Source organism: Periplaneta americana, chromosome 6 (genome assembly GCF_040183065.1).
Source record: "Periplaneta americana isolate PAMFEO1 chromosome 6, P.americana_PAMFEO1_priV1, whole genome shotgun sequence".
Classification (NCBI taxonomy): Eukaryota; Metazoa; Arthropoda; class Insecta; order Blattodea; family Blattidae; genus Periplaneta; species Periplaneta americana.
Genome location: NC_091122.1, coordinates 49,024,155 through 49,051,683, shown reverse-complemented (window position 1 = coordinate 49,051,683; position 27,529 = coordinate 49,024,155). Strand labels below are relative to the sequence as shown.

Genomic DNA, 27,529 nt, shown 5'->3' with positions numbered 1-27,529 from the left:
TTTTCGGACTAGAATTTTTGTAAATAATTTATTTTTATGAATAGGTAAATACCTACAATTTAGTTTGGTTTGAAAAAGCCAGAGATAAACAATATGATGGTAGATATTTATAGTAGAAATACCGGTACTGAAATCTGAAAGTTAGAATTTATAAAACAGTTATATTACCAGTTGTTCTGTATGGTTGTGAAACTTGGACTCTCACTTTGAGAGAGGAACATAGGTTAAGGGTGTTTGAGAATAAAGTGCTTAGGAAAATATTTGGGGCTAAGCGGGATGAAGTTACAGGAGAATGGAGAAAGTTACACAACACAGAACTGCACGCATTGTATTCTTCACCTGACATAATTAGGAACATTAAATCCAGACGTTTGAGATGGGCAGGGCATGTAGCACGTATGGGCGAATCCAGAAATGCAAATAGAGTGTTAGTTGGGAGACCGGAGGGAAAAAGACCTTTGGGGAGGCCGAGACGTAGATGGGAGGATAATATTAAAATGGATTTGAGGGAGATGGGATATGATGATAGAGACTGAATTAATCTTGCACAGGATAGGGACCGATGGCGGGCTTATGTGAGGGCGGCAATGAACCTTTGGGTTCCTTGAAAGCCATTTGTAAGTAAGTAAGTAAGAAATACCAGTACTTGTCAACAACACTGTAAAAATTAATTTTATATTATGGTTATTATTGTAGTCATAAGAACACATAAACTTTTCAGCCATTAAGTGATTTTCGTCTTTTGTGTGTTGATATTGTTACAACATTGTCCTAATCTTATGTTCATATTTACAGGCTGTTAAGAACAAGGGTTCCTTAAAAGAAATTGGGATGTTGCTGTATCATTTAGCAGCAAGAATTAAAGTGCAAATCAGTCATTTCATCCCTATGTTGGTAGAATACATTGTCACAAAGAAGCTCGACTCTCAACAGCGAATTGATGGCAAGTAACTATGTAGTCTACACTGGTAAATCTTTGCTCTTCAGTGATTATGAAGTAGAGAGATGCAGAATTATTATTATTATTATTATTATTATTATTATTATTATTATTATTATTATTATTATTATTAAATTATGATTTATTTAACAACACTCGCAACTGCTGAGGTTATATCAGCATCGCCGATGTGGCGGAATTTTGTTCCACAGGAGTTTGTTTACATGCCAGTAAATCTACTGTCATGAGCCTGTTATTATTATTATTATTATTATTATTATTATTATTATTATTATTATTATTATTAATTTAAACAGGTTTGCAATGATCCAGCATCTTTCTATGCCCAAATTTTTCGCCTCTACTTTTCTCTGTTTCCCCAGTCTCCTTTTCTAAACCGTTCTATTGTATTTCTTTACTAATTTCCCCCATTCATGTAACCCATGGTCTTCCTCTTTCTGTAGGTATCTATTCCAATATCCGTCGTGATAATCTGTCATTCTTCGGTCACGACCACACCAATTTAATTGGCATTGTTGTGGGAACAAAGTAGTATTTTTATAGTCATGCCAACAAATAATGTTGAAATGGACAACTCAGAATCTCCCATTACCGCACACCACGTTGTATATATTTTGTTGTTTTAAAAATATGTTTATCCCTTAAGATTCTATTTAACCTTCTTATCATTGGCCTTTCTTTCACTATCCTTTCTTTAATTTCTGTATCAATTTGATCATGTTTTGTAATTATTTCATTCCTAGATATTCGAATTTCTCATATCTTTTGATAACTCTCCAGTTTCTTCAAATATTAAATCATTTACTTCTTCATTACCAATAAATTTCCATGTAATTAGTGTTATTAGTTTTCATTTTTAGTCTCCAGTTATGATGCTTTTCTTTCAGTTTTCTCATCATATATGTTAAATCATCATAGGCTACTCATTGGCTATTACTAATTAATTGCCATCTAGTAATAATGTGTAAACAGTATTCTTTTCAATCATCATACTCATACTATTGTATTTCTTGTTTCATGCTGCCATAATCTTTTGAATATAAATGTTGAATATAGTTGACGCTAGAGCCAAATCAGGACTGCATGATGGATGGGCAAGGCATTCCCAGTCAAAGTGTGCACTTTTAGTGTGTGTCTGTTGGGCAGTATGGGGCAGGTTATCATTGAAATTATTTGGAATTTCACTTCCCCTTAAACCACGCATCTGCTCATAACTGATAACTGTCCATACCTGTCCATTTGTCCAATGGACAACATGCACATAAATAGTACCATGCTGTTAACTTGAATAATGAAGTAGATCTGCCTTGCCATACATGATCTTTACTGCATGCACAAGAGTTCAGATGAGACAAATTATATAAGTGACACTTATAGAAGAAAGAGTGCCCTATACCTTAGGATTGTGGTCTAAGACATCAATGCCTAGGACTCACATTTTGGAATGTGCTCTGCTTCAATCCTGATGAGGAATTTTCTCATGAATTCGCCCATAAAATCACCCAAAATATTACACATACATACACAAAGTTAGATTGTGCATAAACATATTGTATTGACTCTACAGCACTGTAAGCATCACCTCTACCCAGACGATTTACAAATATATATCCATACAACCCCTGACTCACTCAATGACGCAATACGAAATCTTAACGAGGACCTTGAATCTATATCTGCATGGGCCAGAAAGTTTGGTTTGACTCTCAATGCAAGAAAATCACAAGCAATCCTAGTGGGACATCAACATCTATTATGCAATATTACTCCTGCTCTTCCAGTCAAGTTAAACGACACAATAATTCCTTTTGCTTCCTGTGTTAAAAACCTTGGAGTTTACTTTGATACGCATTTAAACTAGAATAACCAAGTAACCCATATTACAAAAAAAAGTGCTTTCCATACTACATTCCTTAAACAGCATTCGAAAATTCCTTCCGTTATCACTCAAGAAAATGCTAGTGGAAACACTAGTAATGCCCCACTTCGATTATTGTGATTTTCTACTGACTGACCTCAATGTCAACCAGTCGCAAAAATTACAATGTGTTCATAATTCTTGTGTTCGCTTCGTCTGCGATTCCGTCGCACTGACCACATTACCCCATCCTTCCAAACTCTAAACTGGCTACGGCTTAACGAACATAGAAACTTTCATTCTCTTGTTCTCCTTTTCCAAGTCCTTCACACTTCTACATCTACCTACCTTGCCTCCCATTTCAGTTACCTGTCATTATATCATAATCTCTTCACACGCACACAAAATAGCCGCATACTAGCCATACCAACACATAAGACATCATCGTATTCATCATCATACACAATCTCGCTCTTGCGCTTGTGGAATACCCTACCCAGCAACATCAGAGACTGTCGGAATTTAGTAGCGTTCAAAAGTAAGCTTATTAAGCATTTTCTTACTGCGTAGAGTAGGTTTAATTTTTACTTAATCAATAAAAGAAATGCTTCTCTCTTCTTAACTTTTACAATAAACTGTCTAGCTTTTATTAATCAGGTAATCTTTTAGTACTTCGATTTTTATTGTATCTGTAAATTTAATATTAATTGTAATTATAATTGTAATTGTATTCTTAATATTGTAGTTGAAATCCCCTGGTAGAGGGGAAGAGAAGGCCTGATGGCCTTATCTCTACCAGGTTAAATATAAATAAATAATAACAAATGTCTTACTTCGTTCTTGCAGCTGCCTTGGAATATTTATTGTCACACTTAAAAGAAGATCTCAATGTAAAGGAATTTGAAACTTCATGTGGAGTTGGTGTAATTGTGAGTCCAGAGGAAATCGAGCATGTTGTGGAAAAAGTAATAAAGAAATACAGAGAAGAATTATTGGAAAAGAGGTATGTGCCATATTGAGCAGACGTTTTCAGATTTTGATGTATTTATGTAATCCAATGGCGGGCATTCCTGCGGCATTGCCGCAGTAATGTCAGACCTCAGCGAAGCATCAAACTTACCCCCTACCTTCCCCTTCCTCCACTCCATGAAAATACTGCGCATGTACGTGGCGGATTATACTGGATTGCTGTACTTCGGAGCTTCATTAGTGATACAATGTCTTTTGCAGAATCATATAAATCGAGAGGATATCACACTTACGAGAAAGGCGGTTCTTTCATTTCTCATGTTTAGGATCAGTTACAAATATTCAGGACGCGAACTTAAATATGTACATTCTTAAAATAGATCACTTGTTACACGAGTTCAAAGAACACAGATTCAGTGATTTTCAAAGGATGGAGAAAGATTTCAATGTTTTTGCCACTCCTTTTCGTGTTTAAATTTAAATGTTATCCCAGAATTGCAGTTAGAGGTACTGAATTTGCAGAATGATAGCCTCTTGAAAGCAGAATGTGAAGGTCTGCTGGGGGTTAAAATTTTTTAAAAGATGTCCAGTACTATATATCCACTGCTTAGACAGTTTGCTTCAAAAATAATGAGTACCGTCATTTCCCATAACTAGGTCCTGGAACATAACTATTGTTTTTTTTGTATTAGTTATTTTACGACGCTGTATCAACATCTAGGTTATTTAGCGTCTGAATGATATGAAGGTGATAATGCCGGTGAAATGAGTCCGGGGTCCAGCACCGAAAGTTACCCAGCATTTGCTCGTATTGGGTTGAGGGAAAACCCCGGAAAAAACCTTAACCAGGTAACTTGCCCCGACCGGGATTCGAACCTGGGCCACCTGGTTTCGCAGCCAGACGCGCTGACCGTTACTCCACAGGTGTGGACATAACTATTGTCCACGATACAACTATTCAAATTTTGTACTCCATGACGTAGTACCTCGTTTATCTATATTTTTTCTGTACTGTAGTTTCAATTCAAGTCGCTGCAGCTATCTACGAACGGTCTATGTTACTTCTACAATGATCTTTGAATGGTTGTATCGTGGACCATAGTTGTGTTCCAGGACCATAGTTATGGGAAATGACGGTATGCATTCATCAACCTACCAGTGCAAACAGCTGTTTTCTAAAATTAAATTTATAAAATCCAGCCACAGATCCCGCTTAAGCGATGCTCATCTCCTTGCACAACTGAAAATAGCATGCACAGATATAAATCTCAATTTCGAAGAAATTGCTTTGAAAAATGATTAATTAAAATATCACGTGAATGAACTCTTCTAATTATAGCCTATATGGTAGGTAGGAGTGTAGTGGCGCAACTGTTTGTAAATCCGTCACTGCACTGTAGAGTGTAACCCCTCCCACAGTATATAGTTGCCATTTAAATCCTGTCTTGTGGGTTGCGTTCATTTTGCCCTCCACTGATGTAATCTGTAAACAACTTGTGTTGGTGAACATTAGCACAGAATAGAGAAGCCTGGCAAGAAATTCAAAGTAAGGCTAAGGCCTAATAGAGGTCTGCACAGGCTGAAATTCTTAGGCCCAGCCCGGTCCGACCCAATCTGAAGCAGATCCGAACCTGACATGAAACCCAAAATTAGCTCAGAATTTCCACCCAAGCCCAGCCCGAAACCAGAAGTTTAATAGATAAAGCATAGGCCAGAGACCACAAGAGTCAGGAACAGCTGCGAGAGATATCACTCCAGTAGGAGCAAGAGAAAGAGTAATCTCCCAGTCCCAGGTAAAACAAATAATCAGTGCTTTGTGTCTATGGCAGAGTAGAGATGAGACAAGTACCCACCTGTCTGTTACGTCGACACTACAGAAGGTGCTGTGTGTGGTCACCACGCATTGTTACACATGTTTCAGCTCTTCTCAGTGAATCACAAATTCTTGCGACAACACCTGGTTGTTGTCGGATTTGCTCACATGCATTGGATACACGCTCCTGTAACGTTTGTACGTTGTCGATGGATGTGGTATTCACCAGTGGCGGCCGGTAATCAAAATTTTGTTCGTTTACTTTCTTACTACAAAATATTAGGCTTATCATGCTACAGTCGTAAAAATTTGCAAAAACTCCACAATGTTTTCCCAGAAGAGTCTCTTTGTAGTGTCATTAGAGCGTATCTGTTCATAAATTAAAGGAATATTCGCACTGAACTTTCAGTTATTTATGGCACTGGCGAGTTCAGAAACATTTCAGGCTGTGTGTCTCTAATGGAATTTTTCAGAGACAACAATTCATGTTCAGCTTTCGGCGAGTGTACAAAATTACTAGAAATTTTACTAACAATACTAACTTCAGAGGCTGAAAGAGGTTTTCCTACTCTCCTCCGAACAAAACATAAGGAAAACAGGACGAAGATTTTCTTATTTCACAGCCACATAACCACTGAAACTTCTCATACACGTCAGAATTGAATTTTCTGTTAAACGACCTGGTTTTGGTTTTCATGCACTGCGAAATTTCAAGGTTCGGAGTCGATCTACCAAGACGCTTAATCTCACACTTCTCTTGTAAGCTGCGCGATAAAAATGGATGTTCTATTAAAGATTTAATTGTATTCATCTTGACTAGGGTCTATTTAATATAGTAGAATAACACAACACAATTTATTAAAATAGCTTCTTATGCGTCATCACGTGCTCTCAACCAACTCGACTCAAGTAACTGCAGTAAAATGGAAAGCAAAAACAGTAAAACACCAATAAAATACAAGCTCACCCTCTACCCTAAAAAAAACTTGTTTTCACGCCTAACTGCAGTCGCAGGGCGGGCATGTTCTGTTTGACTCATTCATTGTCACTCATCAGCTACTGCCATCTGTTTCCATTTTCAAAGCCCCTTTACCTTCCTTCGTTTATCAACAACTTACAATCCACGCTGGACAACACCCCTCTCATCCCCTTGCCCGAAGAGATACCCAAGATCAAGCCAGTCTCCATAAGAAGTACTGTCGTTTACTTTGGCAAGTCAATGATGAGGCTCCTACAAACGATTATAGTTGGATGAGAAACTTACTACAGTTGATCATACCAATCGTGTACTTAGACCACAATAATTTAACTTGTAGACTATTTTAAACCAAAATATCCGTAAATTTTTTTAGGTGTAGCGCAAACTTGCTACAACCTTAAGGAGCCGCGCCTGGTATTCACCAATGTCTTTAGATGTCTCCATAGCCAGAAATCCAAAGGATTAAGTTCAGGTGATCAGGGAGGCCATGATACTGAACCTCCTTGACCAAGCCATCACATAGTGCTCTATGTGGACGCAGTATTAGGATTTGTGCATGCTAAAATCCATCCTCCCTGGGTTCAGAGAAAAGTGTAGTAATATTTACTATAGGGAGTAGTTAGATAAAGAAAATGAAGGAAATGTTTTGTTATCAATCAATCTTCTTAATGTATCCAGCTGTTTGCTGACAACATAAAGTCCACTGTAGTCTATTCAGTTGTTGTTTTTCACGAGAAATGACAGGTATTTTGATCGGTGTTCATTATAGATGCCTGTTGCTAGTAGCCAGAGTTGGGGTGAAGTCAATGTATACTGCAGGGCTGTGTCTTCTGCAACTGGTACTGATGATTTTAATTTACTTCTTTTGTGGTTTATGGATGGACAGTATAGAAGAAAAAAATTGTTGTTTAAGCTAACAAGGAAAAGAACCATTTAATGAGACAAAGAGGCAAATATAATACCAAAAGGATTGAAGTATGGTGTCAGTCCAATGCAGAAACAAAATCCATTCTCTGTAATATAAAAAATGAGGCTAAAAAGAATAAATTCCATGTCACATTGGATAATACATTTAAAGACCGAGAATTAAAACGAAAAGGCAACATTAACGAAAATGTTTTGTTATGATTAAAGCATAATATGTACTTAAAAAATATAAAAATGCTTAGTATCTCTTGTGGTATCCATGTTTATATGCTGGTTAATTTTCATTAAGTTCATTCCTTTATTTTTCAGGTACCGTTTTAATGTTGGAACAATAATGCAAGAAGTTCGTACAATGCTGAAATGGGCAGATGGAAAAGCTATTAAGAATGAAGTAGATTTGCAGGTTTTAGATTTGCTTGGACCTAAAACTGAGGCAGATTTCTCTCAAGTAAAACAAACGAAAAAGGCTAAAGTAAGCAAACCTAGTGGTGAATCTAAGCCCATAGAGACTGTTGCTGTAAATGGAGGTGAGGATAATTAGAAATTGGTGGTGGTGGTGGTGGTGGTGGTGGTGGTGGTGGTGGTGGTGATTGTCCCTTCCATTTCTTATCTTACTCTTCTTGACCTCTTCCTTTAACTCCTTCCTAAGGCTTTCAAATCTGTTGGATTTCTAGTAGAGACTTACATTTGTATATTGCCATTATATTTTAATTTTCTCGAACATTACAATATTAGGGGGAAAGTAACTGACCACCCTACCCCATTATCTCCTGGCTTAGTTCCCTCATGAGTGATGCCTTATTGGTGACACAAGGTTCCAACCAGTCTTCGAAATGTTGACTAAATGTACAGTACGATATTCCAACTCTGCTGCAGCAATCATTATCATCATATTCAATATCAGATTTTCATTTTATAAGCCTCATTACGAAGGTGGTGGTAATTGGTTGGTTTTCAGTGTCTAGCATTTAACAACTAAGTTATTGGCTTTTCTCAAGTGGCTTTAGCTTAATTGATACTCAGTTTCAATTTTTGCCTCTTATACATATACTATACACTTTCGGATATCTCTGTTCATAAAAGCTTAACCTTTAAGAGTCCCTTGAGATGAGGCCACTTAGCGTCATTACAATAACAAATGTTGTAACTGCTGATAGAAAAGAGTAGGAGAAAAGATGCAAAAAAAAAAAACAATGAAAATTTATATCATTTAAGCCAAGACCAGTTGAGGAGAATTAAAGACTTCGTTATTAAGGGCTTGGCAAACCAAACAATTATATGATTTACGATGAAAGAGTAATGGAACGGAGAATATAAATTATATGATTTACATTCATTCATAATGTTCTGCCCAAGGGCAGGTCTCTAACTGCAAACCCAGCATTCTCCAGTTTTTCCTATTTTCTACATTCCTCTTAGTCTCCATATATGATCCATATATCTTAATGTCTATCATCTGATATCGTCTTCTGCCCCGAACTCTTCTCCCGTTCACCATTCCTTCCAGTGCATCCTTCAGAAGACAGTTTCTTTTCAACCAGTGACCCAGCCAATTCCTTTTCCTCTTCCTGATCAGTTTCGGCATCATTCTTTCTTCACCCACTCTTTCTAACACAGCTTCGTTTCTTATTCTGTCTGTCCATTTCACATGCTCCATCCTTCCCATATCCACATTTCAAATGTTTCTATTTGCTTCTCTTCACTTCGTCGTAATGTCCATGTTTCTGTCCCATACAATGCTACACTCTACACAAAACACTTCACTAGTCTCTTCCTTAGTTCTTTCTCTAGAGGTCCGCAGAAGATGTTCCTTTTTCTGTTAAAAGCTTCCTTGGCTATTGCTATTCTCCTTTTGACTTCTTGGCAGCAGCTCATGTTACTTATAGTACACCCCAATTATTTGAAGCTGTCCACAAATTTACCTGTTCTACTTTTCTTCCTATGACCATGATCTTCTTGTTGGAATTTATCTTCATCCCATACTGCTCACAGCTGTCATTTAGCTCCAATAGCATATCACTTAGTATTATCTCCTCTTCTGCTAACAACGCCATATCATCAGCAAATCTTATGCACTTTATTCTTCTTCCTCCTACCAGTAGCGGTTGGTGGTCAAAATAATGAGTGTGCTACAATTTCTATATTGGCCTACTGTATACACTTATATGTATTTATCTTAATTTGAGACTCGCCTAGTGACGAAATATGAAATCCATACGACGTTCCTTCCTACTGCAGAACCTGTCAGTTAACCTGGTGTTAAACCCTTCAACTTGGATATCATATTCTTTTCTATTGACAGTGTTACTTCACAGAATGGATCCTGTGAATTGTTGGAGGCTATGTATCGTAACAATTGAACAGCTCTATCTATATTCCGGAAGGCAGGTGTTCCGTATAGAACTCAAAGTTGTGTTTTAAACACTCTTTTGTTCAGTACAGTGTAGCTGTTGACAGCAACTTCAAGTTCGCGTTCAGGAAAATTAGGTTATCCAAAAATTGCCAGAAAATTTGCTGTTTAACAATTTTGTTGCATCTAGATAGCTTAAAGACTGGAAACGGTGAGTAGTTTTCTGAATTATACGGTCACATACTTCCTTGGCTTCAGTTTTCTGGAATTCCATTCTCCATCGCTTGCTGACTGATTCAGGAGGAACCTCAAAAACCAGGTAGACGGCAGCAGCAGTCGGACACTTGAATTACCAAATAGGCCTACATTGTAAATAGTTCCGAGTTCTTCCACAAACAAGCATTCTCTCGTTACGCTTTACTTTTGCAATCTCCAAGCTGTGTTGTGCTGAAGCTGACTTCAGCACTTCCCCGCGTAAAAATAGCCAATCAGGGCAGTGATTTCAGCTTCGCACATGCGCATTAATTGTCTACATTCTCATTTAGAGTTTTGAGTAGCACATTGTACCCCCTGAGGCACCAAAAAGCTAAGAGCGAAGACTAAACACTCTATAACGCGTCATGAACATAACCACGGAAAATTGTCAAATGGCAGATCAGATACTATGGTGGTATTGCAAATACATTATTTGAGCAAAAATTATCATTGTACTGTAGCACATAAGGACGGGCCGCCCCTGCCTCCTACTATCACTCTTTCACATTCTGAAAACAATCCACCAAATAGTTGTTGAACAGGGTAGGTGATAAAGGGCATATGATTTACATTAAGTAACATTTTATTACAGCTCTTAATTTTTAAGTAAAGAAACTGTGAACATGGTATAAATCGAAAATTAGCTCTCTTTCTCACATATCCACACGTGTACTTAAAATTTATTTCTCTCTTCGCAGTTGAGAATTCTCTAGGTGCTATTTCTATCAGTGAAATGATGAAGACCAAAGTCCATTTCCACAAACCAGGGGAGAATTTTAAAACAGATGGCTATGTAGTAACATCAAACACAATGAAGCTTTTGCAAGAACATTTGAAGATAACTGGAGGACAGGTAATACATGTCAATAATTGCATACGTATTACCTATTAATTAAATTAAGTCTCAAACCAAAGGACAAGCAATACTAATCCATTATGGTTACTGATTATATGTTCAATCAAAATGTGATAGTTGAAATATGTATGTTAACAACTTCATATCTTGAAATGAATTTTCATCCTCGATTCACACACATTTATCCTAACACCCCTCCAAACTGAAAATATTTTGACCATAGACTCAACCTGATATGACGAAAGCTTGCTGATTTGTTTTTTAATTCCACTGAATGCTGTGGCGGTTCCTCGGGGGAGGGAAGGGAGCAACGTCCTCCTCACATTTTTCTTCTTGTGAAAGTAAATACCAAATAAAATATGTGCCTTAAAATTCGAGGAAGATTCGATAATTTTTAAGTTCACAGCTATAAGAAAACCTTGGTTGATCGAGTTTTAAATGACATGCGCTCATGTGCTGTAGAAAACTGTGAGAAGGATGCGAGATTGTGTTGAGGAAAGCCAATCTTTTCCTCCTTTACTGCAGTTAACACACATAGGCAACAGCGCACTAGCGGCCAGAGAAAGAAGCAGAGTTTTAAAGCAAGTAAATGAACGGAGAGGGAGGAGATCCTCCTCTGAATCAGCGCATGGGTGGGATAGAAACCGACTGGTCTTGCAGCAAGCTCGCTACCACTGCTATCTAACGATGCTGCATTCAACCAGACTATAACACATCTAGGAGGAGGCACAATAAAAACAGTTTTAACGCAAAGTTATAAGACACCATATAAACTTTTTTTTTAAATTATAAATGAAAATATATTATTCATTGCACTTTATATGTATAGGATACTATTCATGATTTGAAACTTTCGAGAATATTTGAAAGTTAAAGTCGGGTTTGTATAAAACAAAGAGGAAGTAGTTCTACATTAGTATCATAGATCTTTTGGCCACTGAAATTCACTTCCATTCATTGTCTACTAGACAGGACAACATCCAAGTTGTTAGTTTTGTACAAATATATTTGAAATTGAAAGTACTCCAAACTACATTATTTTTAACACAAAAAAATTAATCGGCCAAGGACAGCTTTGAAAAATAATGATAGTATAACTTTACAAGAACTGACATTCTTCAAAAGCATGTGACACTGAATATGTAAAATGTACATGTGGCAACACAGACCACGTGGGTGGGTGCAGTGTTCTCGTTTTCCTAACAGATTATTTTCCATTCCCACTTTCGTAAAACGGTTCTGGTTACGTGTTAGTAGCTGGTCTCTTCCAACACGTGTGATGCTGTAGTGTATGCGAAAATGCTGCGAGGTTGTAACGGTTAATTTGTGCAATTATTCAACAATGAATGGAAGTGAAAACATATTATATTTTGGACAATTTAGGAAAGTCAGTTTACAAGAACAGATTATTGCTATACAAAAGGGAAGCCAACCCGAACACTATCTGGTCTTACATGTATGCATGTAGGCTAATTTGTAGCATGTTTCATTCAAGAAGGTGTCATTTTGTGCAGTTAACTTCTTTCCTCCTCTTAAGAAATATGCGGCAGCCGCCACTGACTGAATGGAAGAAAGAGGAAGTATGTTTATAACTGACTTTTTTTTTTTAATTAATCACAACTAACACTCTATATGCATTTCTGGATTCGCCCATACGTGCTGCCCATCTCAAACGTCTGGATTTAAAATGAAGTTTTACTGTAATTATTTTATTTTAAAAACCTTAGCAATCTTAGAGATCAGTACTTTGGTTTGAGTATTAATATATTGAAGATAGTACTAGTAATAGTTGTAATATAGAGAACCTGTTGTAGGTTAGAACAAGATTTCCACCAGAACCAAATGGAATTTTACACATTGGTCATGCTAAAGCTATTAACATAAACTTCGGATATGCTGCTGCACATGATGGCATCTGTTTTCTGAGGTATGACGACACCAATCCAGAGAAGGAGGAAGAAAAGTTCTTTATTGGCATCAAGGACATGGTAGAATGGCTAGGTAAATGTACATTTTTATTCATATGGTAATACGTATTTTAAAGCAAAGAACTTCTTTGAAATGTGATATTACAATTGTAAGTCCAAGACATAGTGAAATACATTATACGACTACACTCTACTACCCAACCTGAAAACATTCTCCTACTAGAATTACAAATTAATATTCTGAGAACATCTCAATCCTGAACTCTTAAACAAGTGTCTCCTGTAATTTGAGTCATGGTCTGTATTCTTTTCGATGAGTTTGAAATACGTCAAAAAAAAATTTTCTTTGTACTCGCATTCTGCATAGCTATAATCTCTGTTATTTCTGATACCTCCATTTCACCTATGATTTAATTTTAAGGCAACATCCAGAACAACTAACACAAGCCTAAAAGAATGTCCATGAAACAAGCTGCAAATGAGACCTTGTTTACTTTAGTGCGAAATAATAATCATTCCATTCTTACTCAACAGTGGAAAAGTAATGAAATTGTCGTTCAGGTTACTTTACATAAATTTTCGGAAAGCCAACAACACAAAACTGCAGCATTATATGACAAAACAGGAGAAAAAGCCGAGTAGAAAATGGACCTTGATTGTTCTATCACAGAACTGACTGGAGCTTGATCGTTCTTCTGAAGTACATGAAAACTTCAACGCTCATTTTCGAGGACCATGATCGTTTTAACAGAAAACTATCTAGACAACATGATAGTAGTCCCTTTCCACTATAAGGTGGCTTATTAACTCAATTTCGATTTTTGATGAACCTTGTGTACCCTTCAATTTCACAGGTCTACAAAGAAAAAAAAAAATTACAGCTTTTTGAAATCTAATAACTGATTTTGTATATACAAACTGTATGGATTACAGAAATGACTTCCATTTTCCTGTATCATATCACGTTTCTAAAAAATTACATGTAATACAAATCTTTATAACATGTTTAAATTGACGATATTCAATATATGGGAACCATATGACCAACACACAAATACTATACACATTGGATTCAGTTGTTTCCTTAATATAAATACAGCTTAGATTTTAGAACATCAAAGTTATTAACACATTAACTTATGACTTATTGTAATATATAAATGTTCAAGGGAAAATCTTATATGGAAATACATTTTATTCAGTGCCTTAGTAAATTACTTCATTAAGCTAAATTTTATATGCAGGGGCGGTAACAGAATTTTTTCAGGATTTACTAAGCTCTTCTTCATTATGTTCTTCGAACCTGGTATCAGTGTGTGTGTGTCTTATAGGCCATTCTCGTTTTGTCCAGTGATTCTATGTTGTCTGTCCCATTCACATATGAGTCATTCCACGTCAAATCGCACAGCAATAAAACACGACCTTCTCGGAAATGGTCTAATTTTTTTTCATGAATTCCAGACATCAAATAAGGAGACCCGTATTTTTTTATTTTCACAATTATTAATTATTTGTGTAGTTATGAATATTTGAAGTTACGCAAATTATGCGCGCACTGTTACATAAACTCGCTTGGAACTCTGTGTCTACATATAATTGAGATTTGCGGTTTGGCGCATTTGAAAGACGAAATACAACACTTTTTATTACTTTAGGCCTATCACAAATAAATTTAAAATTTGGCCTATTTTTTTAATCGTTTCTTTTTCAAAGCAAAATTACTATATTAAATAGCCAAGTTAAAAATCTGAAAAAAATATAGACTTGTTCGCTGATGTATTATCTGTAAACTACTGCATTTATAAATATGGGATCGGCACCCATACATTTGTAACAATTTATTTTCTGGAGGCATGCACGCGCTCGCGATTCCCAGCTAATGAACTGCTTGCAGCCATAGGCTAGAAGGCTGCCCGTGGAAATTCCCCGTTGCATCTGATGTCACTATAGTAATCATCAAATGATTAATACCTTAAGGAACAGTAAATATCTTATCTAAAATTATTTTATTATTGTCAGCTCAGCTAAGAGGGGAAGCCCTTCACAGTGTTGCATGTTTATACTGTAATATAGCCAAGTGTTTGATGATAGCAAGGCTGGGTAAGGCAGTAAACTTTATGGCAGTAAACAGATGGCAGGAGAGAAAAATAATCAGTTTGGGTTTGAATTTCGCGCAGTGACGTGACTTCTATACAACATGAGTGATGGTAAAGATCGCGTAATATATAACAAGTGTTTAAATCCACGCTTTTAAAAAGAAAAGTACACTAAGACGTGTAAGTCGCGACTTATTGATAAAGCTCAATTTAAAGGAGTCTTTGAGTGTGCAAATATGTGATTTGTTCCATAAAAATCAATAAATTTCTGCATAGGTCAGGTGAAATTATATGTGAAGCCGGTAGTTTTTGTGATATTAATAAACATGAATCAAATGAAAGTGCGGACAGAAAAAGTGATTATCCCAGTACTTCTTCTAGCAGTTCTATGGATACAGTGCTAGAAATCAGTAATATTGAGGAATTAAACAAGAGTTTGATGTCAATAGAATCCCCTATCAAGAAAAGAAAGATACAACAAAACAATACCCCCGTGAAAAGTTTCAAAAGTAAAAGGCTCCCTAGCATGTTAAGTTTTTCATGTAGAAGATGCATCATCATCCATTCAAAAGTCAGCCATATTTTATTTTTGATGGAATGCAAAGAAAGGTACAACCTGAAAATTACATAGTTATTGCAGACTTTTCTGAAAATTATTCATTTGTAATACAAGATTCAATACAAGGTGTGCACTGGAACATATGCCAAGCCACAATACAATACAATTTTAATTTTACTTCCTACTTTATTTTATTTTATATTCCCTTATAGGCCTATTAATATTATATCTGAACTGTGACCGAACACGAGCGCTGCTCATTCGGACTCAGATTTTGTTAATACTACTACATCTCCTTTTTTATATTGATTGTATTATTTTATTTATATTTATCTTGTCTATAATTATATTCTTTATTCTGTATATTTAAATAAATAAATAAATAAATAAATCCTTTCATAGTATATTTCAAAGGAGATACAGAAATTCGTTACAAAAGTAATATCATCTCAGAAACCATGAAACATGACACCGATCCCTTTCACTTTTTTCAATCCGAACCAATCAATTTCTTAAAGCAAGAATTCAACGATATGAAAAAAATCATCTACTTTTCCAATGGATCAAGTTCACAATACAAAAAAAAAAAAAAAATTTTTAATAATTGCTTACATGAAGACGATTATGGAATAGTGCTGAATGACACTTCTTTGCAATGTCGCATGGTAAAGGTCCCTGTGTTGGCATTGGAGATACTGTTAAAAGACTTGCCACGAGAGTTAGCCTATACAAGATCCTATAACAACACCAAAAAAAAAAACTGTTTGATTAGTCACAAAAAACATTTCTAACGTGTCATTTATATTTTGTCCATTCAATAAGCACAAAAACCACACTGAAAATTTGCAGGCCAGATACCATAATCTAAAACCAATAACTGGTACATTAAAATTATATTCTTTCATTCCATTGTTAAAAACTGAAGATTTAGCAAAACAATTTTCTTTCAAGGAAGAAGGTAGGCGAATGAAAATTTAAAGTGTGAATGAAAAGAAACATTTGAAAAGCATAATGTACAATTATTTGAAAATATCATAATAAGTAAATTAACAGTGTTTCCTCGAGTAACTTGATTCGTACTGGGTGTAATGTTGCAACGTTCAGTCAATTATCCAGCACCGATAAACCTCTTAGCGCGCTTTAACACTTCCCGTCCACTGCTGCTGTGCCGACCGCTACACATTCTGTCATAAGTAATTAAATTTTCATTAAACTATTGGAGATCCCATTCTGATTTTTTCTGGAATTATTAAGAATACTTCAGTGCACCTAGTAGGCATTTTTTTAGATTCTTAATAGGGCTATTTCACATTGATGTATATGTTTTAAAAATTGAATTATAAAAAAATATTTGAAATGGTTATATTAAAATTAGTTAGTAAATATTTAATAAAAGACAGTACTTTAACCTTTTAAATGCATTTTTTTTTTTTTTTTTCAAAAAAAATTTAACATCAATATCGTCAGAAATATGACCCTTTAAATGTTGCATTGTGCGACATTTTTAACGAATTTTAACATGTAATATTTTAAAAACATGTGGACTTAGGAGGAAATAAAAATACACTTGTTGGTTTATGAGACCCATAGAGTTGGTAAAAAAAATATAAACGCAATCAGAAATATGAAGATCAAAATTTGTATAATTTTGTGCGATTTGACGTGGAATGACTCATTTGTAAAATGGGTACTTGGCATAACCCTGTTGTTGTCCTAACAACATGCACAAAATCTTCAAATCACCGCAGAGCATCCATTGATGTTCCTTGTACTTGACTTTTTCGAGTAGCCGCTCAAGATTTTCATACGTTTTCTTGAGATGGATAGAATGAGCAACTGGAACTGATACTAGAAGGTTACCATTATGTAGTAACACACCTTTTAAACTTCTCATGCTTGCATCGATGAAGAGCCTTCATTCATTTGTTTTGTCCTCAGCTCTTAACATTTTATGAGGTTTGGAATGTCAGTGCAATGTACTAAAGTGTCTTCTTGGTTAAAATACTGTTGTAGATCTTTCTCTCGATTTCTGTAAAAGATTACGTAGTGTCTTTGGGAGATTTATATCTCTCATCAAATCATTCAGCTCATTTTGTGTGAAAGGTTGGAGCATGCCATGTGTGTATGCCCAATCAGAATCTTCAGATGACTCGACAGGTATAGAACTTGTTTCAGAATGCTGTATATGAAGGTCATTAGGAGGGTTTTGTACAGGAATATAGGACCATGTGGTACAGGTCTAAGCAGATTCCAAATCAGGATAAATCATTCCTTTTTTGTATTGAAGCCTTTAACTTTGTAAATATAAAAATAGTAGTCGTTAGTATGGTTTTTTGGCTCATGCCACACCATCGGAATTCCAAAACTAAGGGCTTTCTTCTTTCCCTTTAACCAGTTACTTAATTCCGCAATAAAACACTGCACACTTTATGAGGGGCCCATGGTTTATCCTGATCGCCCAGCTTAATTCCAATATAAGCAAAATAAATGCTTTTAACATGTGAAGTTATATTGTGTCTCTGTTTTTCAATCATGAAACGTCCACAAATATAACAAAATATATCTGGATCGTTCAAACACTGCCTTCTGTTCATGGCTATAGCACAACAAACAAACTAAACCACACCAAATAGCCCACAGAAACACATTGCAATAGAATAGACTTCTCAGAACTGGTTGATGTAACTTTTCTCCAATGTCCGCCATTACAACAGTAGAAAGTGCTGCCATTTAATCATAAAATATTGTCACCTCCAACAACACAGTGATGCAAAATTAACAAAATTAGAGTGATTGTTTACTCTGAAATAAATAGTTGTGTTCCTGTTTAATTGGAGATATTCTGTATTTTTTAATATCTTAATAATCACAAATACTGAAATTATTAAAAATTGGTATGTGATAGGACAAAACTGTTGACATTTCTGGAACAAAGTGAATATGAAACAGGTGTCAAAACCAAAATAGGAAAATCTGTGTTGACCTGTGTTATCAATCAGTCCTCAACATGATATATATACGTATAAGAAATCGTTTCAAACAAACATCACATAACACTACATAGGCTACATTACACTTCTCTTAAATAAAGACAAGAAGAGTCACGAAACTACGCTTAGAAATAATCTCAACATTGAAGTAACTGAAGAACTAGACATGAAGGTCAGATGTTTATTACTTTATTGACATTAGACAATGTGGTGCATTATCTGCAGCCAATAAGAATCAGCCTAGCCATGTGTGCTGATAGCACTACTTCTCGCCCTCTGTTTTATTTTATTTTATTTATTTTTTTGCTTTACAGTGGTGTATATCTTCGAAAACTATTATCGTAGATTTTTAGCAGAAATTTTAAGGTTTCACAATACTGAGAAAAAACATGTTTATTAAAAACTATTTTATTTTCACCTAGGTTACAAGCCATACAAAGTGACGCATTCTTCAGATTACTTCGATGAACTGTATGAATATGCTGTTTTACTGATAAAGAAAGGACTAGCTTATGTATGTCATCAAAAACAAGAAGAAATCAAAGGCTTCAATCCCCCTCCTTCACCTTGGAGGGAACGTCCTATAGAAGAAAATCTTCGACTTTTTGAGGTAAGATGCGTTTTTTAATTAAAATATAAATTGGAGTGATCAAAATATCAGAATGTCATAATTTCTGTGTGATTATTACTGAATCTCTTAGATGAATTCATATTGTTTTTTAAATTAGAATACATCTAGTCCCAGTGAACATTCCTGGTGTTTCTGTTGGCCGACCAGTCACAGGTCCCTCCCGCTACCACTGCTGCCTGCTTTCATGATTTTACAGTGCTTCACCAGATTAAAACTTAAATGCTATGTTATGTTGTTAAACTTTGGTACTCACACTCCATACAGTAACTACTGGAAGTGTTGCCCATTTTGTGTGATACTTAATTCACCACATCACATCATTCACATAACCTGTTTCATTAAATCTGTTCAATAATATAGTATTTTTTATGTGAACTGGGCAACCAGGAAGTTTATGTCCAAAATTTTCCTTGCTCTTCCACACAGTTTCTTTTTCGGTATGTATGGTCTCAAAATTTGTACGTACTCACGCACTGAATATACAGGATGATTCACGAAGATCGTGCGTTACTCTAGGATGTGATTTCTGGCATCATTCTGATGAAAAAATTTGATCCAAACAAATGTAACTTTTCGTTCTGAAGAGGAATTTTAAAATGTTACATTTGTTGGGATCAAATTTCTGCATATTTACAGGAAAAATTAAAATTCTTTCAATCATTTATTAGCATAATACACTGCCCTCTTAAATTGATTGAGCATATTGGAAATTAAATGAATGGCTTTCCAAAAACACGCAATGAAATGTTTCATATGAAACAATTTTTATCTCAAACAGGAAGCAAAACGAGGAAAATTGTATTAAACTTTTTTGTACATCTTGATTACACAACTTTTAACAGTATATCACTTCGGAAAACATGTTATTTGTCTTTCTAGTGTTAAATTTTATATTACCTTGTTAACATGTTTCAGCCTGCTATTAGCCATCATCAGAACTGGTTGTTGCTGGTCTTGGTGCTTTTGTTTTGTTTCCTGTGGGGGGGTGTGTTTGTGTAGTGTAATGTGGCGTCAAAGAGTGTGTGTATTCTGAAATTGAGTTGTGTGTTTAGAATTTCATTTGGATGTGTTTTTGTGTGTCTATATATTTCATATTGTTCTAGTGTGTTTAGTTTCTGGCTTTTTGGTTGAATGTGTAGAATTTCCATGTCTGTGTTGATGTCTCTGTAGGTGTGGTTAGCATTTGTGATGTATTCTGCTTATGTGGAAGTGTTTTATAACATCTCAACACACAAACAAACAAACAAATACAACCACAAAGGCATATACGAACTCATATGCAACACCTGCAACAATTTTTACATAGGACAGACAGGCAGATCATTCAAACACGTTACAAAGAACACATCACAGCCATAACAAAATTACAAAACACTTCCACATATGCAGAACACATCACAAACGCTAACCACATCTGCAGAGACATCAACACAGATATGGAAATTCTACACATCCAACCAAAAAGCCAGAAACTAAACACACTAGAACAATATGAAATATACAGACACACAAAAACACATCCAAATGAAATTCTCAACACACAACTCAATTTCAGAACACACACATTCTTTGACTTCACATTACACTACACAAACACACCCCCACAGGAAACAAAACAAAAGGCGCCAAGACCAGCAACAACCAGTTCTGATGGTGGCCAATAGCAGGCTGAAACATGTCAACAAGGTAATATAAAATTTAACACAAGAAAGACAAATAATACGTTTTCCGAAACGTTTTTGTTTGAAATATCTAAAAAAATAACCTTTTGAAATTAATGACATTATTTATGGTTCAGTCTGTATGTTAATTCTATGTGTATGTGAAGCTGAACAGTAGTGGCCTTTAGTAAACTGGAAAAGCACCACTAATTTTCGCCTAGATAAGTCAGGAATGATAAATTACAAAGACGAAATATAAGAATTTACTATTCCTCCATCATCTGTTACTCACATTTGATAATCATCACTAAATATGTATTAAGCACTACGAACTATCTTTTTCTATCCTCAATTTGACTACCATTTCATGTATGTTTTGCCTGTATTCCTGTATATGTTGTGTTCTGTATTAAAACAATGTTTATTTTTGTTCTGATGTATAGGATATGAAAAACGGCAAATTAGAAGAAGGAGAAGCAACTTTGAGGATGAAGATTACATTGGAAGAGGGAAAGCAGGATCCTGTAGCTTATAGGATCAAATTCTTCCCACATCATCGTACAGGAGATAAATGGTGCATTTATCCTACATACGATTACACGCATTGTTTGTGTGATTCTCTCGAACACATTACACATTCTTTGTGCACCAAGGAATTTCAGAATAGGTAATATAAAGTTACACCATTCATTCAACTACCCACCCACTTATCTGCTCACTCACTCAGAAAAAAATGAAAAAAAAAAATGTGTCTTTACAGTGTTTGAAGTTCCTTTCAGTCATGTATTTGAATCATTTTTGCAGACGTTCGTCATATTACTGGCTTTGCAATTCTTTGGACGTGTATTGCCCTGTGCAATGGGAATATGGTCGTTTAAATATGAACTATACTGTTGTCTCCAAGAGGAAGATTGCTAAATTGATAACAGAAGGAATAGTAAAAGGTATGTCTGAATTGGGAGAAGCGATCAATCCAGAGGCATGTGGTGTATTTTTATGTGAGGGAAGCAATAATAAACGTTTTTATATGTATAGTGCAAAACTGATAGCAGCCAACTCAAATATATTTGAAGACCAAAGCAATTCACCTCTCTTTAGCAACAGAGCATTGAACAGAAATAAACGAATCCGTATCGGCCAATATAGGTGCCTGAAGTTAAGAATATCTAACGAATCCACCTTGACCTGAACAGGCGCTCAGAGAAGGAATTTTGTGACATTTTAAGATTAGAGAATTCATAGTTCTCATGATTAAAATATAATTTCTGCAATAAATTTCTTCTTTTTCGCTTTATGAACTGGTTCCCTTGCCTTCCATGTATGACATGGCACTGGATCAATCAGTGTATAAAATATAGTAAATTGCTTCAGTTTAAATCTACTGAAGACACAATATTTAGTAGATAAATATTAACAACATCCAGTATACTGTATATGGTGAAAAATGAGTAAATTAAAAAAAAAAAAATTTTTTTTCTTTAAAATACTCTGTGATATGTGTAAAATGCATAGCATGACATTTTGTTTGTATTTGTACCCTTATCGGATGTTGAGTCGCCATTTTTATACTTCCTGCGTTATGGATTTTTAAATCACTCCCCAATTTTATTGTTGTTTCCAGTAAATTAAATTAAATTTTTTTTTTTCTTTAAAATACCCTTTGATATGTGTGGAATGCATTGGATATCATTTTGTGGGTATTATGCCCTTACCAGATGTTGAGACGTCATTTTTAAACTTCCTACGCTATTGATTTTTAAATCACAAGTCCACTTTTATCGATTTCCAGTAACTTCATTTTTTTTTTTTTTGCTACATTGCCAGACAAAAATGGATATAATTTCTGAACTACTAAAGATACATGAATGACATTTAGAACACACATTCTTTAGACCATTAGGAACCTTTTCTCTGTAACAGGATTTTATTCATTGATTTTATTTTAAAAATACGTCCGTTTGTTTGCAAGAAAGGAAATCAGAAAATTGTTATTAAATTTTAATTGTTTATTTTACAAACATAGAGACTAATATCAAAATTCTGTTACAGACAGTTTGTAGAACATGCTTTTGCAAATACATTGCAAAAAACCGTTTGAATCTATCTTAAAAAACGGTTTAGATATATCGGTTTTAGTAAAATCCTGCATTGGGTATATTTTTTTCAAATTTTGGCCCCCAAATAATTTTTTTTTTTTTCAAAATATTTATATTTGGTTGAGTTGCTATTGCTATGAGGTCTCTACATACAAAAAAATTAATATTTTACACCAAATAGGAAAAAAGTTAAAAAAAAAAAGTTTTAAAAAATACCATCCTCTCCCCTTAAGCAATTTTTTTAGATAAATTTTATAATTGTACTGATTTGAAGAGGGGGATATGGTTATTGGATTCTCCCAGCTAGATCATGTGGACCTGCTAATAGTGGTGGGGTGTGATTTGAAGACCTATGATTTTGTCACAGGTTCCAACTGTGACTACATTTCCAAAATCACAGCTCCAAGAAATTGTCATCTTTGCCCAGTATATGTCTCACAGTGATGGCGACTGATGTACATATATGTGACAGGTACAGAGTGCAAACAATTGCAAATCAGAAGATTAACTTGAAGGACAGCATAACTGGGATCTAATTAATTTTCTTCTTACTCAAAATGCAAAAGTTTAACATTGACAGGTTTTTCATACTGAAGCTATGCACTCATTATATTCTCCCACAAATAAAATGATGCACTTCATCTTTTGTAAATATTCTTGGGTGAATATACGCGCCCACACATCGTGCTAACACAGCTCAGAGGTCAGAACTTGGTTTGTTTTCAGTTTACTCGCTGCGCTAACCACTATTGTTGATATAAGACACAGCACCAGTATATCAACACAATTCGCAGAAGAACGATGATGAGAAACATTGGTATTCGTCATGGTTTGTTCAGACATAAGTAGATTGTAGTGAAATTGAGTTCTAGATGACTTGGAAATCTACAGACAGGAAACGGATCCCATCAGTTACCAAGAATCATCTGAACATAAAAATTAAACTGTGACAAAATCACTTATCTATCACAATGATTTTTCTGGATCTGTCACAGTTCGAAACTGTGACAGCAACATGCTATCACACCCCACCTCTACCCGCTAACCAGTGGCAGATGTGATCCTCAAAACATGGGGGTTGCATATAGGTGATCAATCAATCAATCTTCTTAATGTATATACAGTCACGAAGCTCAATACGTAGTAAATATGCATCCATAGATAGTTGCTAACCACTAGGACTACTACTATCGCCTCATTACAGACAATGCGAAATAGTACCTGCACAGTCTATTGTTCCTAGTATCCTCATAAACTTAAGCTTCGTGACTGTATATACTAGACTGCGGCTTTACTGTCAAGAACTCAGCATTAGTTAACAATAACGCAATTTTACTGATATAATTATAGACTTCCCTGTTAATAGTATAATAATGACTGTCTTTTTTATTGTTTAGGGCAATTGTAATACAAATTGCATGTATTTACTTGTGTGTGAATATACAAAGTGATCCGTTTGGGAAGACATAAAATAAAAACGTTATAAAATGAGAACTGTTGCTATTTATTGCTAAATAATTTGTACATGCATTCTAGAAGAATGGGAGTTTTGTCCAAATTAGACCTCAACATGCCTGCCATTGCAAACACGACACAGTTCATATCTTGAGGCTGATTCCTTCCATGTGTGGTCTAACATCTCAGGAGTAACTTTCTCAAAAACTTAGAAGATCTTTGCACTGAGATCATGAATATCCTTGTGTGATGTACTGCTTCACTAAACCCCAGAGAAATAAATCAGGTGGTGTCAAGTCTGGGGAATTTGGAGGCCACATAATTGGCCCTCCTCGACCACACCAGTTGTTACCAAATGTGTCATCCATATAATCACGGACTTCTGTTGCCCAATGAGGTGATGCACCATCCTGTTGGAACACGATACCCATGCTGTTTTCCTGTTACATTTGTGGTTCGAAAAAGTTTTCCAACTTGTCCAGATATGGTCCTGATCGAACTGTTTCCTCGGTGAAGATAAACAACCCATACAGATTATAGCGACTTACCGCACACCAAACATTAACTTTAGGACTAGCCCGTTCCAGTTCATATGAGACATGCGGATTTTCAAGTCCCCATATGATTGTGTTATGGGTATTCACTCGCTCACTGACATGGAAGGTTGTTTCACCAGAAAATACCCATCTTTGTTTATTCTTTCATTGCAGAGTAACTTCTTTTGTTTCTTATGTAGTAGCAATGATGATACAAAACTCCCGTATCACATTGGAACTGAAATTAATTCTACATCATCCCCATTACAAATTTTATAGTCATTTTATTTTATGTCTTCTCAAATGGACGAAACTGTACTATACTCATGCAATTAAGTGTTTCCGTCATTTGATTTTTCAGTTTTGTAATATTTATAGTGTAGTGGAATATTAAATGATGAAGGATGGGTGGAACAGAGAAAAATTCTCTCCGGCACCAGCATTTGAACCCAGGTTTTCACCTCTACATGCTAACGCTATATCCACTAAGCCTTACTGGATTTCCATTCCGATGCCAGACAGAATTCTCTCAGTTTAAGTTCCACCTCTTAGGTTCCCTCTAGTGGCCTACCCTCATGTACGAAGTCACAGATGTGTGACAGTGGGACAATGTCCAACACATTTTTCTCCATTCCACCCAGCCTTCCTCATAGATGATGCAGAATTTCTGTGTGGAAATATCGTATGTACTTCGGTACATCGTAATATATGGAATATTAAATGTTGTGTTTGTTTCAGATTGGGATGATCCCAGATTGTTCACACTTAGTGCTCTCAGAAGGCGTGGCTTTCCTCCTGAAGCCATTAACAATTTCTGTGCTCAGATGGGTGTGACAGGTGCTCAAGCTGTTGTAGATCCTCAGATGCTTGAATCGTTTGTTCGCGACTTCCTCAACACTACTGCTCCAAGGTAATCATAAATTTAAATTCATGCGTGTAATAATTGATTGTGGATGAACTTTATGAGTTGCACTAGTATTAGGATATCGGTGTGGATGAATAACATTCTAATATGGAAGTTCAGAAACAACTGTCCTAGCCCGAGATCTTAAGTCTTATTCTGGTTTTGTGTTATGATTAGAGAGCGGAATTTTAGGCACTAAAAGGTGGCATTTTAGGCGCCTAAAATAGGCTCTTAAACTCCTTTGTTTAGGCTCTATAAAATAAATTTTTTTTTTTTTTTTTAAGAATGTCACTAATATAAGATTCAACATTTATTTCATGCAAAATTCTAGAATTAAAAGAAACCCACATTCCACATTTTACAAGGGTACACATGCATACACAAAATGAAGACATTCTGTTAATAAGTTAGTGTTTTTCATTCACCAATCACATTTCCATAGTTTGCTTCACAGTAGTGGCTATTGTGTCGCTCATTGCTAACTTACAAGTGGTAAAAAAAGGAAGAGATTGTTATCTGTCTTGGAATGTAAGAGAATGCTTAATCGGGTACAATTCAGCGAGTTTGTGTTAAATTGTTGACAGACAGAGAAAGATATAATAATAATAATAATAATAATAATAATAATAATAATGTCTCATAGGAGGTCTTTTACATGACAGTAAATCTATCTACTGACATGAGCCTGTCGGATTCAAGCACACTTAAATGCCATTGACCTGGGCCGGGATCGAACCCGCAACCTCAAGCACAAAAGGCCAGCGCTACCCAGGCTGGAATTTTAGGATTGAAGGATTGTAAGAATGAAAAGGAGTGGCCCGAAGGTACTTCTCTATTGTGTTGTTCACTGCTAGGAAGGAGTTGTTATCCGTCTTGGAATGTAAATGGTACAGGACGTTAAGAAAAACAAGTAAACACTTACGAAAAATGATACAGAAATTAAAAAGAAAACTTAAATATAGGCACTAACGTTGAAATAGGCATTTTTAGGCACTATAAACCCCCTTTGTTTATACCTATATATGTTACGTGCTGTCTCTTCTCACTTTATAGATCTCTTGGGTATGGAACAACAAGTTTTGATGGAGAAATCATTGCAATAAGTGAAAGTCTCAGGAATCTTCTATGCCACATCAGTAAATTTAAAAATGCAGTTATATTGTCAGACTCCAAAGCAGCTATTCTATCAATAGTCTCTAAACACACACCTTCATCTCAAACAGCAGAAATGACTAAAATGCTCTCTCAATTAATATCACTCAATAAAAGAATTGTATTCCAATGGATACCATCCCACTGTGGAATCCTGGGAAACGAGAATGTGGATGCTTTAGCAAAGAAGGGCAGCACTGCTACTTACAGACCTGTTACTAAATCTACGTATTACTCTGTGAAAAGATTTATTAAATCTACATACTTAGACTTCAACAAACAAAATTTGATAACACAATCCCATGGGAAAAAATGGAACTCTCTGCATCAAAATCCACAGTTAATTCCCGATTTACCACGAAAATCGTCTGTAGCTGCATTTAGATTGGCAACAGGCCATGATTGTTTGGCCAAACACCTGCATAGAATTGGAATATATCAGTCCCCTAACTGTCCATTGTGCAACTCAAACCAAGAAATGGATTCGGAACACCTCAAAATCTGTGCTTCAGTGGCTGGTCATGATAATATCTTTGAAAAATATTGGAGTGCA

At 35.5% G+C, this 27,529-nt stretch overlaps 1 protein-coding gene across 1 annotated transcript in view; it reads left to right on the top strand.

Moving 5' to 3' along the window:
- GlnRS (Glutaminyl-tRNA synthetase) overlaps positions 1–27,529 on the top strand; it is a 41,064-nt gene that overhangs the window by 1,772 nt on the left and 11,763 nt on the right. Inside the window, exons 2-10 of the mRNA XM_069828066.1 lie at positions 796–943; positions 3,666–3,822; positions 7,817–8,034; positions 10,811–10,965; positions 12,783–12,969; positions 18,964–19,151; positions 21,277–21,500; positions 21,638–21,777; positions 25,659–25,830. Of these exons, the coding sequence (XP_069684167.1) occupies positions 796–943; positions 3,666–3,822; positions 7,817–8,034; positions 10,811–10,965; positions 12,783–12,969; positions 18,964–19,151; positions 21,277–21,500; positions 21,638–21,777; positions 25,659–25,830 (1,589 nt within the window). The remainder of the gene's footprint in view (positions 1–795; positions 944–3,665; positions 3,823–7,816; positions 8,035–10,810; positions 10,966–12,782; positions 12,970–18,963; positions 19,152–21,276; positions 21,501–21,637; positions 21,778–25,658; positions 25,831–27,529) is intronic.